The sequence below is a fragment of the Rhinopithecus roxellana genome, chromosome 3, assembly GCF_007565055.1.
Source record: "Rhinopithecus roxellana isolate Shanxi Qingling chromosome 3, ASM756505v1, whole genome shotgun sequence".
Classification (NCBI taxonomy): Eukaryota; Metazoa; Chordata; class Mammalia; order Primates; family Cercopithecidae; genus Rhinopithecus; species Rhinopithecus roxellana.
Genome location: NC_044551.1, coordinates 14932053 through 14948674, shown reverse-complemented (window position 1 = coordinate 14948674; position 16622 = coordinate 14932053). Strand labels below are relative to the sequence as shown.

The 16622-nt window shown below is 45.5% G+C and overlaps 1 protein-coding gene across 1 annotated transcript in view; it reads left to right on the top strand.

The window, feature by feature from the left end:
* The window catches only part of LOC104662045 (succinate dehydrogenase [ubiquinone] flavoprotein subunit, mitochondrial-like), a 36223-nt gene extending 20754 nt beyond the window's left edge, over positions 1-15469 (top strand). The window contains 7 exon segments of the mRNA XM_030927130.1: positions 658-699; positions 702-775; positions 10488-10599; positions 10834-10933; positions 10935-10962; positions 12789-15114; positions 15345-15469. Coding sequence (XP_030782990.1) covers positions 658-699; positions 702-775; positions 10488-10599; positions 10834-10933; positions 10935-10962; positions 12789-13055 — 623 coding nt within the window. The 3' untranslated portion in view covers positions 13056-15114; positions 15345-15469.
* Positions 15470-16622: the final 1153 nt, after the last annotated feature.

Here is a 16622-nt window from a genome sequence, read left to right as displayed (position 1 = left end):
CTTATTCCCCTTATATACGCACATTTATATACACTTAATATGTATAAATTTGTATACTTTTTTTTTTTTTTTTTTTAAGGCAGGGTCTCACTCTGTTTTGCAGGCTGGAGTGCAGTGGCGCGATCTCAACTCACTGCAACTTTCACCTTTCAGGTTCAAGCAGTTCTCATGCCTCAGCCTCCCGAGTAGCTGGGATTATAGGCGCGCGCCACCGTACCCAGGTAATTTTTGTGTTTTTAGTAGAAATGAGGTTTTGCCACGTTGGCCAGGCTGCACTTGAACTCCTGACCTCAAGTGATCCACCTATCTTGGCCTCCTAAAGTGCTGGGATTACAAGTGAGAGCTACCGCACCCGGCCTTCATTTAATTTTTTAATTTTAGAGATGATTTCTAGTTTATTCACTCTAAGATAAGTTAATGGATGTCTACTGTGTGGCAACAATTTTGCCTTTATGTATGTTCTTCAAAATTGGCCCCAACTCAACAGATGGCCTCAGATGTAGGGTGGGCTGGCAGTGTGTTAGCTGAAGAGACTTTCGCAGTTTCCAAGCTCCTTGAACGGCTATGCTACGTACTTTTGTGCCATTCTAAATCCATTTGGTTTTTTAAAACGGTTTTGAGAAGTTAAATTCTAACTTTTGTTTTGTTTTGTTTTAGGAGATAAAGTCCCTCCAATTAAACCAAATGCTGGGGAAGAATCTTCATGAATCTTGACAAATTGAGATTTGCTGACAGAAGCATAAGAACATCAGAACTTCAACTCAGCATGCAGAAGGTAAGAGCCTGGACTCACTCTGGAGTGAGCAGCTGGCTGCATACCTGGCCCTGCACTGGTTTTGTTTTTTTAAAAATAGATTTAGGGGGATGCAGGTGCAGTTTGTGTGGATGAACCGTGAGGTGGTGGAGTCTGGGCTTTTCATGTACCCGTTACCCAAGTCATGTATGTTGTACCCAGCAGGTAATTGCTCATCCCCACCCCTCCCGCTTTTTGGAGCCCCCAGTCTCTTGTTAGTCCACTCCGTGTGGCCACGTGTACTCACCATTCAGCTCCCACTTCCAAGTGAGAATGTGACACTTGACCTTGAGTCACTTCACTTAGGATAGTGACCTCCTGTTTCATCCACGTGGCTGCAGAAGACATGATTGCTTTATTTTTGTATGGCTGAGTATTTCACAGTGTTTATGTACAACATTTTCTTTGTCCGGTCATCATTGATGGGCACTTAGGTTGATTCTAGACTTTGCTGTTGTGACTAGTGCTGCGATAAACATGTGAGGCTGCACCAGTGTCGAGGTAAACAGCAGTAGGACCTACTCCTCACCGTATCAAGAACATGAAAGAGACCAGGAGGCCTGAGCTACACAGAAGTGCACTTTTCCACATAGAAGGTCAGCAGGCTAGGGCATAGTTAGTGACTGCTTGGCATCCAGGACGGCCTTCTCTGGTTCGCTCGTGTGTGCTTGGGCATGACCTCCGTGCCCTGACCGTCTCTGGCTGTTGTGGATGAGTCACAGCGTGGAGGAGAGGGAGCAGCAGGACTGCCGGAGAAGCTCAGTCCCCAGCAGGGCAGCTTTCTCTTCGTAGGTTTCCTGGAGTTCAACACAGTACTGCTGCTTACATCTCAGGCCCACGTATTGATCATGTCATCATGCCTGGCTTCCAGCAGCTTGGAAATGTCTTTAAGCCAGGCCTGTTGCTGCCCCTGAATATACTCAGAAGCGAGGGAGAGTGGGCGGCAGGTGGAAACCGATCTGTGCGGCCTGTGCTGCTGGGAGTTGGTCCAGTAGGACCATCTGTGACGATGGAAATGTTCCGAGTGTTTGCCGTCCAGTATGGCAGCCATTAGCCACAGAGGGCTGTGGAGAACTTGATATATAGTCAGTCTGAGAAACTGAATTCCTCTAATAACAAGGATTCTTGTCTGTGAATGAGATCTCCTGTCTACTATTTGCAAGAATTTCTGCATATTTTCTAAAAAGAAGTCCATTGCTTTAGTGGTATTCTGAAAGGCATATGGTGTTAAGACACAAGAGAACAGGTTCCCTGCTGACATTTTCACAGGCCTGTGCCCTTCAGTCTTCAAGTGAGGCTGGGCTTGAAGGAGGCTTTGTGGAACGGTGAGAAGAACAGTGTGACTAAGGCACAGAAGGCTGAGTGATGCCTTGCAGTACTTTTGTAGGGTTGGAGGCCAGCTGTGAGAGAAGGAACCATTGCATTAGAGAGTGGGAACATGCCTTAGGATATAGAACTGGCAAATCCGTGAGACAGTTTGAAGTGAGAATAATAGAAGCATTCTCACCAAACAAGGTGTGTCTTGGTGCCTGCTGTGTTGCAGGCTCCGTGAGATGCTGGAGTCAGCACTGAACAAACAGAGCTTCCTGTGCTCGTGGAAATGCGTTTCGTTGGGGGAAGGGATTTTTCTGCTGACTCTGGCTATTAATAGTAAGAATCAAAAAAAGAAATGAGGTAAATTGTTGGGAACAGGCCCTGAAATCTGGCCATAAACTGGCCCCCAAACTGGCCATAAACAAAATCTCTGCAGCACTGTGACGTGCTCGTGATGGCCATGATGCCCACGCTGGAAGGCTGTCAGTTTACTGGAATGAGGGCAAGGAACACCTGGCCCACCCAGGGCGGAAAACCGCTTAAGGGTTTCTTAAACCACAAACAGTAGCATGAGCGATCTGTGCTTAAGGACATGTTCCTGCTACAGATAACTAGCCAGAGCCCATCCCTTTGTTTCCCATAAGGGATACTTTTAGTAAATCTTATGACTGGCTTGTTGTCAGTAAATATGTGGGTAAACTTCTGTTCAAGGCTCTCAGCTCTGAAGGCTGTGAGACCCCTGATTTCCCACCCCACGTGCTATAGTTCTGTGTGTGTGTCTTTAATTCCTCTAGTGCTGCTGGGTTAGGGTCTCCACGACCGAGCTGGTCTCGGCAAGCGGCGCCCACGTGTGGGGTTCAGACCCAGGTCAAAGGGTCACCGGAGTGACAGAGAACATGCAGCTAAGCTGGAGGACGCCCAAGTACTCTTAAGCCATCCCCATGGTGAGTAAGAAGGGGAGCTTGGAAGCATCACGGTAACAATGGGACAAAGGTGGGCTCTGGTTCCTTCCCTTGGAACCTTTTCATGCTAATAATAAGGGGGACGGAGAGTATAACGAAGTAACAGAAGAAGTAACAGAGCAGGCTTATTTGCCAGCTAAAGCTAAAGTGGCAAAGGAGGGAGAGGTTCATCCCTACCCTTCTGTACCCCCTCTTTATTTTGAAGAAAAAGAGTGACCTGACCCTCCAGATCTTTATTTTCTGGAGGACACTGGGCGAAAAGTAGTTGCTCCAGTGACTGACTGAGCAGTGCCTCGAGCGACCACTCTCAGTTCTATTCAGGCAGGAATTCAGCAAATTAGAAGAGAGGGTGATACAGAATCTTGTCAGTTCCCTGTTAGAATACACCCCACAGATCAACAGGGAAATATTTTAGCTACATTTGAGCCTTTCCCTTTAAATTACTTAAAGAGTCTAAACAGGCTGTCAATCAACATGGACCAGGTTCTCCTTTTGTAACTGGACTATTAAAGAATGTTGCTGTTTCCAGTCACATAATTCCTACTGACTGGGACACTCTTACTCAAGCTTGTTTAACTCCTGCTCAGTTCTTACAATTTAAAACTTGGTGGGCAGATGAAGCTTCCATTCAGGCTGCTTGCAACACCCAGGCCCAACCTCAAATTAATATAACTGCAGACCAACTTTTAGAGGTCGCGGCTGGGCTGGTTTAGATGCACAAGTGGTCATGCAGGATGATGCCATAGAGCCGCTTAGAGGAGTGTGCATTAGAGCTTGTGAAAAAATCACTTGAGGTGGAGAACAGTACCCTTCCTTTAGTGCGGTAAAACAGGGACCAAAAGAACCGTATGCAGATTTTATAGCTTGGTTACAGGAGTCTCTTAAAAAGGTGATTGCAGTTTTGGCTGCTCAGCGTATAGTTTTGCGGTTATTAGCTTTTGACAATGCTAATCCCGGCTGCCAGGCTGCTCTACGACCTATCAGAGAGAAAGCACGCTTAGTTGGTTATATCAAGGCCTATGATGGTATCGGAGGTAATATGCATAAAGCTACATTGTTGGCACAGGCAGGGGCGGGACTGAGAGTGGATAAAGGAAATCCTCTGTTCCCTGGAGCTTGTTTTAACTGTGGGAAGCATGGTCATACTAAACAAGAAAGTAGAAAAAATCAGTAAGTCAGGCTGCCAGATAGGGGAAAAAAGAAAACTACAGAGACAGAAATATGTCCAAAATGTAAAAAGGAAAACATTGGGCTAATCACTGTCACTCTAAGTTTGATAAAGATGGAAACCCAATTTCGGGAAATGCCATGAGGGGCCCGTCCTGGGCTCCGTTCCAAACCAGGGCATTTCCGGCTCAGGCCACTCCTTCACCCCTGTACAATGTCTGTCCCCCACCACAGCCGGCAGTGCTGCAGTAGATTTATGCTGCGCAATAGCTGTGAGTCTTCTGCCTGGGGAGCCCCTGCAAAAGGTACCAACAGGAGTCTGTGGATGCTTGCCAGTGGGGACAATAAGATTATTTTTAGGAAGATTTAGTTTAAATGTAAAAGGGGTACAAATACATGCAGGAGTCATTGATTCAGATTACAATGGGGAAATTCAAATTATTATATCTACTTCTGTTCCCTGGAAAGCAGCACCAGGAGAGCGCGTAGCACAGCTCCTGACTGTGCCATATGTGGGAATGGGGAAAAGTGAAACTAAGTGAACAGGAGGATTTGGAAGCACAAACAAACAAGGCAGAGCAGCTTATTAGGTGAATCCAATTACTGATAAACGTCCTACCTGTGAAATAACTATTCAGGGAAAGAAATTTAAAGGTTTGGTAGATACAGGAGCAGACATTTCAGTCATTTCTCTACAGCACTGGCCATCCGTGTGGCCAATTCAGCCTGCTCACTTTAACATAGTTGGAGTTGGTAAAGCCCCTGAAGTATATCAAAGTAGTTATGTTTTACATTGTGAAGGGCCCAGTGGACAACTTGGGACTATTCAACCAATTATAACTTCTGTACCTATAAATTTATGGGGGAGATTTATTACAACAGTGGGGAGCACAAGTTCTAATTCCAGAACAATTATATAGCCCTCAAAGTCAGCATGTGATGCATGAAATGGGGTATATCTGTGGTATGGGACTAGAAAAAAATTTCCAAGCTTTGAAAGAACCGCTTGAAGCGGAAAGACAAAGTTCCTGCCAAGGTTTAGGGTGTCATTTTTGATGGCAGCCATTGTTAAGCCACTAGAACCTATACCTTTGAAATGGTTAACAGAGAAGCCAGTTTGGATAGAACAATGGCCGCTAAGTAAAGAGAAACTGGAGGCTTTAGAGGACTTAGTTAATGAACAATTAGAAAAGGAACACATAGCTCCAACATTTTCCCCTTGTAATTCTCCAGTTTTTGTAATTAAGAAAAAAATCGGGTAAATGTAGAATGTTAACTGACTTAAGATCCATTAATTCAGTTATACAACCTATGGGGACATGAGAGCCAGGATTGCCTTCTCCTGCTATGATTCCGAAAAATTGGCCTTTAATAGTCATAGATTTATTAAAAGACTGTTTCTTTACTATCCCCTTAGCTGAGCAAGACTGTGAATGGTTTCCATTTACAATTCCTGCAGTAAACAACCTGCAGCCTGCTAAGCGTTTTCATTGGAAAGTGTTGCCACAAGTCAGGTTAAACAGTCCAACAATTTGCCAGACATATGTAGGGCAAGCAATTGAACCTACTCCTAAAACATTTTCACAGTGTTACATTATTCATTGTATGGACAATATACTTTGTGCTTCCCCCACTTGAGAAATATTACTCCAATGTTATGATCACTTGCAAAATTCAGTTTCTGGTGCTGGTTTAATTACAGCTCCTGACAAAATTCAGATTACTACTACTTACTCCTACTTGGGGACCTTAGTAAATGACACTACCATTGTGCCACAGAAAGTAGCCATACGTAGGGATCAACTGAAAACATTAAAAGACTTTCAAAAATTACTAGGGGACATTAACAGGATACGATCTGCTCTAGGCATTCTTGCCTATGCCATGAGTAGTCTATTTTCTATCCTTAGAGGAGATCCTAGTCGCAATAGCCCTCGGCAATTAACGAAGGAAGCTGAGGCAGAGCTGCAGCTAATTGAAAAGCAAGGCCATAAAGCTCAAATAAATAGAATAGATCCAGAGAAGAGTCTAGATTTGCTCATTTCTCCAACTCGCGCTCACCTGCTGATGTTAGTGTCCAAGAGCAAGATCTTGTAGAGCAGCTTTCCCCCGCATCCCAATCCACGGTGTAGAGCGGCTTTCCCCCTGCGTCCCGATCCACGGCGTAGAGCGGCTTTCCCCCCGCGTCCCGATCCACGGCGTAGAGCGGCTTTCCCCCAACGTCCCGATCCACGGTGTAGAGCGGCTTTCCCTCCACATCCTAATTCACGGACTCTGACCCCTCATTTGGATCAAATCGCTACTATGATAGGAAATGAGAGAACTCGGATTGTTAAATTACATGTATATGATCCTGGAAAAATTATTATCCCTCTCATGAAGGCACAAATACAGCAAGATTTTACAAATAGTCTTACTTGGCAAACCCATTTAGCTGACTTTGTGGGTATTCTCGATAATCATTTTCCTAAGATGAAACTTTCAATTTTTGAAATTAACTAATTGGATTCTCCCTAAAATAACTAAATTTAAACCAATTGAAGGTGCTGAGAATGTTTTTACAGATGAGTCTAGTAATGGTAAAGCTTCTTATTCTGGCTCGAAAGGTAAAGTTTTCCAGATGCCCTATACTTCAGCTCAAAAAGAGGAGCTTGTATCTGTCATTGAGGTAGTTACTGCTTTTAATATGCCTATTAATGTGATTTCTGATTCTTCATACGTGGTTCATCCCACACAGTTAATTGAAAATGCTCAGTTACGATTTCACACAGATGAACAACTGATGACTTTATCCAGTTGCAAACAGCAGTTAGGAGTAGAGCGCACCCTTTTTACATCACTCACATTAGGGCTCATACACCTCTTCCAGGACCTTTGACTGCAGGGAATCAAATGGCCAATTGCCTAGTTGCTACTGCAATATCTAATGCCAGACACTTTCACAATTTAACCCATGTTAATGCCTCTGGTCTCAAATGCAGATACAGCATTACCCAGAAAGAAGCTAAAGCTATTATCCAACGATGCCCAACTTGATAAGTGGTACATTGCTCATCTTTTACAGGAGGAGTTAATTCTCAAGGATTGGAACTCAATTCTCAAGCTCTAGCTACATTTTTCTCTACATGGAATATTAAACACGTTACTGGTATCCCATGTAATTCTCAAGGACAAGCCATGGTGGAAAGAATGAATCTCTCCCTGAAACAGCAGTTGCAAAAGCAGAGGGTGGAAAACAGGGACTACGGGACACCCCATATGCAACTGAATCACATTATTAACTTTAAATGTTTTGAGCCTGCCTAAAGGCCAGATGTTGTCAGCAGCTGAACAGCATCTACAGAAACCAGCCGCAAAGACAGAAGCAGAACGACTGGTTTGGTGGAGAGACCTGATAACAAAAAGTTGGGAAATAGGTAAAATAGTAACTTGGGGTAGAGGTTATGCTTCTGTTTCTCCAGGACTGAACCATCAAGACACTTGAAACCTTATCATGAGCTGATGCTGAGGAAGAGATTCTGGGAGGATCCAGAGGACCCCCTGGTTGCGGCCATGTCGAGACTGACACTAAGGAGGGCCCCAACTGTCACGAGCAACGCCTGTCAAACAGTCACCACCTCGGGACAGATCAAGAAGCCGTCACAGATGGCAGAAGAAACCCTGAGGAAAGCGGGACAGCCAGTCCCAATGAGTGATTTAATGGTAGCTGTGGTAGCAGTGATCACTACTGCTGTGAGTGTTCCTTCAGCCAGGGCTGACATGGAACAATTGTACTTATTGGGCGTATTTATCAATCTTGGCTGGCAGTAGTGCCTGGACGTAATCACTCTATGACACAGTTACACATGCTTAGTAAATCTCCTATGATTGGGGCATACCACCCTCAAAAACCTATTTCTAAACAGGATTGGACCTGCTCAGAGAAAATGAACGTGCTTATTTGGGAAGATTGCTTTGCAAAACAGGCAGAGGTGCTTCACAACGATTCCTATGGAATCATTATTGATTGGTCCCCTAAGGGGATGTGTAGCTTGAATTTTACCTCTCAGTCCGCGTGCCGTGGCCACACTATGTTCAGCTGGTCTGAACAAAATGGTCAGATGGTAGAAATGGTAAGAAATACGGCAAGAGTTCCTATTATCTGGAACCGTGGCGATGTAGTGGCACCTCAGCCTCCAGTGATATGGCCCACTGTAGGAGCTAAACCTAAGGATTTATGGAAACTATTAATAGCTTTTAATAAGATCAGAATTGGGGAAAGAATAAAAAAACATCTAGAAGGACACTCTACAAACTTGTCTTTGGATGTTGCAAAATTAAAAGAACAAATAGTTGAAGCATCCCACGCACACCTGACCTTAATGCCAGGAACTGGAGTGCTTGGAGGAGCTGCAGACAGGTTAGCAGCTAGTAACCCATTAAAATGGATAAAAACACTTAGAGGCTCTGTGATTTCAGTGTTGATTGTGCTTTTCATCTGTGCTGTTTGTATAGTCTGCAGTTGCAGATCCTGACGCCTGTGAGAAGTAGCTCACCGTGACAGAGCTGCCTTTGCTTTTATCACCTTGCAAAACAAAGAAGGGGGACATGTTGGGAACAGGCCCCCCAGTGTGGCCATAAACTGGCCTCCAAACTGGCCATAAACAAAATCTCTGCAGTGCTGTGACACGCTCGTGATGGCCATGACACCCATGCTGGAAGGTTGTCGGTTTACCAGAATCAAGGCAAGGAACACCTGGCCCACCCAGAGCGGAAAACCGCTTAAGGGGTTCTTAAACCACAAACAATAGCGAGTGATCTGTGCCTTAAGGACGTGTTCCTGCTGCAGATAACGACCCAGAGCCCATCCCTTTGTTTCCCGTAAGGAGTACTTTTAGTAAATCTTATGACTGGCTTGTTATCAATAAATATGTGGGTAAATCTCTGTTGGAGGCTCTCAGCTCTGAAGGCTGTGAGACCCCTGATTTCCCACCCCACGTGCTATTTTCTGTATGTGTATCTTTAATTCCTCTAGTGCTGTTGGGTTAGGGTCTCCCCAACCGAGTTGATCTCGGCAGCAAATATTGAAAAGAAATCGATACAATTGCTATTATTTACAGACGTAATTTCCAAAAAATTCCCAGAGAATAAACTGAAAAATTTAACAGAAACAAAACAAGAATGCAGTAAGGTGTCTGGATAAGAGATTTTTATCTAAAAATCAGTAGCTTTGCAATGTGCCAGCAGTAATCTGCTCAGACATCAGTAAATACTTTGTTCACATTTCAAACAAAAAATGTAAAATGCTTTGAAATAATGTAACCAGAAATACAAGAAAGGATATGAAAATGTGGCTGCTAAAGGACATGAAAGAATGTAATACTAGATTCTGAGATGCAACTTTTTTCATTTGTTCTTCCTGAAAAACCATTAGGTTGATGTGCATTACAGTGTCATGATTATGTATGAGTCTAAGGAAAATCAGATGAAATGTCCAAATTAAACCATGAAGCTGCATTGGTAGAGGAAGAGACAATTAGGGTCAGTAGAGCAAAGCAGAGTTAGAGGGAGAAGCAAGGAGGAGGAGGGATCACAGAGGTTTTGCCTCTCTGTCCCACAGGAAGCAAAAGCTGACGCCTGGTTCCCAGCACACCTACAGTAAACTTCAGGTCCACTGCATGGCACGTTTCTTGCCACAGTAAAACTATGAAGGAAGTCAGTGTACAAGAAGCTTCTACAAAATAGGCAGAAGGCAGTAGCCAGATGGGCCAAGGGCCCGAGCCACCCACGCCCCTCCCTCTCACTAAAGACCTTCGGCTCCAACCCCACCATCACCAGGACTCTGCTCAGCTCCCCCTAGTGTGTGTCACCACAGGGCTGCTGGCTTGTGTCACGTTCACCACCAGACCCCACGTCAGGAGCCCCTCCAGGGGTGTGGGCAGGCAGCACTGCCTGGTTGACTGTGGAGCCATACGGAACATGGTGCCTCACAGGCAGTCTGCTTGGAGTCCTGGACCCTGGCTGTATCCCACTGGAAAAGATGTGTCTGGGTCTAAGATGTGTATGTAATAGAAACATTTATTCAGAAGCTTTAGTCAAAACTTCATTTTTAAGTTCAGAGTAATAAACTCGTAGTCTGAATTTCCTAATTTTTCTGTTTAATTTACGTAACTTTTAAATGAAATGCAAAACAACAGGTCTAAAAGTTAAGCAGTTCTTGGTGTGACTACTTGTATGGATTAAAAGTTTACAAATAATATTTTGTGCCACAGTCAATGCAAAATCATGCTGCTGTGTTCCGTGTGGGAAGCGTGTTGCAAGAAGGTTGTGGGAAAATCAGCAAGCTCTATGGAGACCTGAAGCACCTGAAGACGTTTTACCGGGGTGAACAGACAGCGGGCTCTGTGCACAGTGTTGGGCCCTGCCTTCTGCAGGGTGGGCTGGTGTCTGTCCCATCAGTGCTGACTTAGTTCCATGCTTGCTGTCCGGATGGGTCCTGGCCCACAGCTATAAAGCCACAACCAGTGGCTCCACGGACTAGCAGGCCCAGGCTGACAGCTCAGAAGGCCCATGTGACTGGGTCCCGCCTGCCCCTGATGGAACTTTTTGTGTCCCCAGGAATGATCTGGAACACGGACCTGGTGGAGACCCTGGAGCTGCAGAACCTGATGCTGTGTGCGCTGCAGACCATCTACGGAGCAGAGGTGTGCAAGGAGTTGGGGCACACATGCCAGGGAAGACTACAAGGTGTGCCTTCTCGCCACACCCACCTGCACCTGCCTTTTCCTCCCACCTGGTGGGACTCAGCCCCACCCCTGCATTTTCTCTGCATTTTATTTCATTTCCCCAAAAGTAAATCCAAAAAATGCCTTTTTCCCCCTGGTAACTTTGATCCTTGGGTTCCCACCATCCTCTGGATCACTGTGACCTTTTCCTTGCTTTGGGTCAGCATCCACTGATGCCAGCAGTGGCATCTCCAAGCCAATGTGCTTTGCTGTTAGAAGGCCAAGGTTAGAAGTGCAGGCAGAGTGGCATGACCAGGAAATAAATGCCAGTTTATTAAATAACGAGGAAGCCACCGTTTCAGACCTGCCCTAAGGAGGAAATGCCAGTTTATTAAATAACGAGGAAGCCACCGTTTCAGACCTGCCCTGTGGTTTGGAAAAGGTATTATAGAGCCTGCCCTGTGGTCACTTGTTCTTCAGGTGAACTGATTTTTGTGCAGAGCACACATGTTGGATTCTGCCTGGTAAGAGTTTTTCACATAACAATAGCAAAAAAAAACACGGAAAGGGAAGCTTGGGGCACAAATGCAAGTTCAGGATAAACCACATCAGCAAAAGGACAAAGGCTCGACAAGGCAGGCACACAGGCTGGTTCAGGACCGTGTGTGGGCGGCTGCTGGCGGCCTTTCCAGTCAGCTGAACACGGTGAGTGGGAAAGCATTTTTATTCACCATGAAATTTTACCGATTTACCCTCCACTGGAATATGCTGATGGCTGTAATCACTGCTCGGAACTTGCTCTTGCCTCCTTGTACATATTAAGAGTCTTTCCTGCAAAGTATATGAATCCGTGTTTGCCAGAATACAGAATAATAATAAATTTGTTATTTTTATTTTTATTTTTTTGAGATGGAGTCTTGCTGTCCCCCAGGCTGGAATGCAATGGTGTGATCTCAGCTCACTGCAAGCTCTGCCTCCCGGGTTTGAGTAATTCCCCTGCCTCAGCCTCCCAAGCAGCTGGGATTACAGACGCATGCCACCATGCCTGCCTAATTTTGTATTTTCAGTAGAGTCGGGGTGTCACCATGTTGGCCGGGCTGGTCTTGAACTCGTGACCTCAAGTGAACCACCTACCTCAACCTCCCAAAGTGCTAGGATTACAGGCATGAGCCACTGGGCCTGGCCAGTAGCATAAATTTAGTTGGTCACAACAAGTTTTAATTAGAATAGAAGCCAGGTGCAGTGGCTCACACCTGTAATCCCAGCATTTGGGAGGCTGAGGCAGGCAGATCACTTGAGCCCGGAGTTCTAGACCAGCCTGGGCAACATGGCAAAACCTGTCTCTACACAAAAATAAAACATTAGCCAGGCGTGGTGGTACACGCAGGAGACTGAGGCAGGATGATTGATTGAGCCTGGGAAGTCAAGGCTCCAGCAAGCTGTGATCACGCCACTGCACTCCAGCCCAGGTGACATAGCAAGAGCCTGTCTCAAAAGAAGAAAAAATTTTTTTTAAATAAAAACAGGCTGAAAGAAAAGATTGAGGTAGTAGGTAGTCTCCCAGCGCATGCAGCAAAAAGACAAAGTATTTGGTAAACTCTTAGGTACATAAAGGATGTCTAAGGGAACGTGCGGACACGGATTACTCTGGACTCACTGCTGGCTGCACACCCCCTGGCCAGCCATGTGGCCTCTGTGGGTTCTGAACATGTTGATGGTGCCAGGGCTGAAGTGGAAATGGAATGAGTTCTAGGGCATCTGTCTCTTAGATCATTTTAATGTTTGCTGTGTTTTTTCTGTATTGCTCTGTTAGAGTAATAAGATACGTGATGGTGTTTCTGGCCTCAGGTGCGGATTGATGAGCACGATTACTCCAAGCCCATCCAGGGGCAACAGAAGAAGCCCTTTGAGGAGCACTGGAGGAAGCACACCCTGTCCTATGTGGACATCAGCACTGGGAAGGTCAGTGTGGAGTTCGTTCTCACCACAGCCCAGAACGCGCACGGCCCCGCCCAGGTTCGCGGGCTGACCTTGCTGATGGTGAACGGGGAGGAGCAGGCTGGATTTAAATCAACTCCTGACAGATTTGAGGCACCACTGAAAAAGGCACTCTGATAGCAGTCAGGCTTCTGGCTGGAAACAGAATCCAGTGCCTGCAAGTGGTTCAGAGGAGCCTTGAGGAAGTGTTGCTCCGTGGTGTGGGCCAGATGGAAGTCACTGGGGAGGAGCAAGTGTCCAAGGCCTGGTGGCGGGGGAGGAGAGGAGGATTGTGGACTTAGGGAGAAAGTCAGCGTCTATGGGGTGGGGACACAGCCACTGCCAGAAACCAGTCCCAAGCCAAGGGAGCCCAGAAGAGACCCCTCCCCTCTCCTCCCTTGGGCTGGCCCAACCGGAAGCATCTGCCGGGGAGCCGAGGGGATGTGGTGCAGCCCTTAGCATCCCCTGGGCACTGAGCACGCAGAGAAGGGAAGGGCAGAAATTGAGGAGGGGTTGTGGTGAGCAGTGTCCTGGGAACAGCCAGCCAAGGGTGGGGTAGGGGGGTTGCAGCCTTGTTCCACACAAGCACAGTTCACCTGTGTGGCATTTCCGCTGGGCATTAAGATTCAGAAATAATGAAGATAGAAAAGCTTTTACGCTTAAGCTTTTCGTAGCTTGTAAGAGATAGTCGTATAATCACTTAGCTGTGTCTGTGGAAGTTACCTTTGGACCCTCACTATCATCTAGTGTGTCTGTAATTCAGGCAGTAGGTCATTTTCAGGATGTATCATGAAGGCCATTTCCTGATCGTATATAGAAATCACACCTCATTCGCTTAGCACAAGTCTATTTTTAATGTTTCCGGGTTCGGGTTTTTTGTTTTGTTTTTGTTTTTCTGAGATAGAGTCTCATCTCTGTTGCTCAGGCTGAAATGTGGTGGCTCGATCTTGTCTCACTGCAGCCTCAACCTCCCCCTGGCTCAGGTGATCCTCCCACCTCAGCCTCCCAGGCACATGCCACCATGCCTGGCTAATTTTTGTATGTTTTGTAGAGATGGGGTTTCGCCACGTTGCCTAGGCTAGTCTTGGACTCAAGTGATCCACCTGTCTTGGCCTCCCCAACAGGCATGAACCAACACGCTCAGCCAGTTTTAGTGATTTCTCAAGAAATACATACTCATTTCAGAAAGTACAGAGAGATTGAAATAAGAGCTCACTAACCAGAGACGACCCATTATGGTTTAAATTTCTTTGTATATGTGCCTACCTTTTCCTGTGTGTGCATTTTTAATACACAGCCTGAGTATTCCTTCTCTGAAATCCTTGGGACCAGAAGTGTTTTGGATTTCAGGCTTGTTCAGACTTTGGAATATCTGCATGATACTTACTGTCTGAGCATCCCCAGTCGGAAGATCTGACTCCATAGCACATTTCTTTTGAATGTCATGTTGGTGCTCTGAAAGCTTCAGATTTTGGAGAATTTCAGATTTTTGGATTAGGGATGTTCAACCTATGTAAATATTTACTTTGAACTGGAAGTGGGTAGTTTAAACATAAAGTGTCTCAGTATAGACAAAGGTTCTCCCACTTTTCATGACCGAAGCATTTTTGTAAAGCACTGAGAATCTGGCACAGGGTCATTTCGTTGCTATGTTCTACTCTACGGATCTGCCGCCATTTACAGTCCCCTGTTGCACGTGTGGAACATTGTTGAATTTGTTATCGGAAAAGACTGCGGCAAATACCTTTAAGTTCCCAGGCCGTAAATCTGCTGGTTAGGGACCGCCAGTTTAAATAACCAAATACTGAAAGAACTGGCATAGAAGTAAATGGGCTGTTGCTTTATTTTTAGACTGTTCTTTTTAGAGAACAATGACAATTATTTCCAAGTTTGTCATTAGAAAATAATATTAGGTTGGTGCAGAAGTAATTGCAGTTTTTGCCATTACTTTCAGTGGTAAAAGCCATAATTTTGCACCAACTTAATATGATAAATTTGTTCCTTAAAGTGTATTTTTGGTAAGAAAAACCTTTTGTTTGTCCTTCTATTAATTTTTTGTCTTTTTCTTGGTAGAGACAGAGTCTTGCCATGCTGCCCAGGCTGGAGTGCAGTGGTGTGATCTCGGCTCACTACAACCTCCACTTCCCAGGCTCCAGCAATCCTCCCGCCTCAGCCTCCCAAGGAGCTGAGACTACAGGTGTGAGCCACTATGCCTGGCTACTTTTTATATTTTTTTTTATAGAGACCGGGTTTCACCATCTTGCCCAGGCTGGTCTCAAACTCTTGGGCTCAAGCCGTCCTCCTGCCTCAGCCTCCCAGAGTATTGGGATTATAGGTGTGAGCCACTGCCAGAAAAACTTTTCCTAAGGCAAGGCAGATTTTACATTATATTGATTTTTTTTTTTTAAGTGATGTCTTTTTTGGCAGTTTACAGCCAGAGAACAACACATCACGCAGAGGAAACAGTTGTGCTTATGTGATGGGGCCTCAGCACTAGGAAGGAGTGGACTGTTGGCACATGCAGCAGCTTGAATAAATCTGAAAGTCACTATGCTGCATAAGAGAAGCCAAATAAAAAAGTGCATGCTGTGTACAGAGGGTGTCGAGAATGCCTCCTACGTGACGGAAAGCAGATCTGTGGTTCCCTGCAGACTGGCAGGAGCAGATTCCAAAGGCACAGGAAGAAGCTTGCAGGTAGAATGTGTTCATTACCTTCTGTGCATTACACCACAAAAAAGCTGGTAATAAAAATGCTAACCAAAAAAAAGTGAAACTAGGATGAAATTTCTCACCTGAGTGATTGGTAAACGTGCAGGTTTGCCATCATGCTTTGTTTATGAAGCTGTGGGATACAAGGACTCTCATACGTCACTGTGGAATGCAGATTGTGGAAGAGGATTTGGCAGCGTCTAACAAAACTATGTGGCATTTGCCCTTTGACTCAGCAATTCTGGAATCTGCATCAAAAAACTGGCAAAGAAGTGAAAGGACTTTATGCACAGAGTTCTTTTGACAGCCTGAATGTGTTTGCAACCAAGTTCTTCACTGTGGCATTTGTAAATGTAGGGAAAGAAAGAGAAATCAAACTGTTACTGTGTCTATGTAGAAAAGGAAGACATAAGAACTCCATTCTGATCTGTACCCTGAACAACTGTTTTGCCCTGAGATGCTGTTATTCTGTAACTTTGCCCCAACCTTGAGCTGACAGAAACGCGTGTTGTATGGAATCAAGGTTTAAGGATCTAGGGCTGTGCAGGATGTGCCTTGTGAACAATATGTTTACAGGCAGTGTGCTTGGGAAAAGTCATCGCCATTCTCCATTCTCGATAAACCAGGGGCACAGTGCACTGCGGAAAGCCGCAGGGACCTCTGCCTAGGAAAGCCGGGTACTGTCCAAGGCTTCTCCCTACTGAGATAGCCTGAGATATGGCCTCGTGGGATGGGAAAGACCTGACCATCCCCGAGCCCGACACCCGTGGAGGGTCTGTGCTGAGGAGGATGAGTGAAAGAGGAAGGCCTCTGTCTCCTGCCTGCCTCTGGGAACGGAATGTCTCGGTATAAAACCCGATTATACATTTGTTCAGTTCTGAGATAGAAAAACCACCCTGTGGCGGGAGGTGAGACATGATTGGCAGCAATGCTGCTCTGTTACTCTTTACTCCACTGAGAGATTTGGGTGGAGAGAAGCATAAATCTGGCCTACAT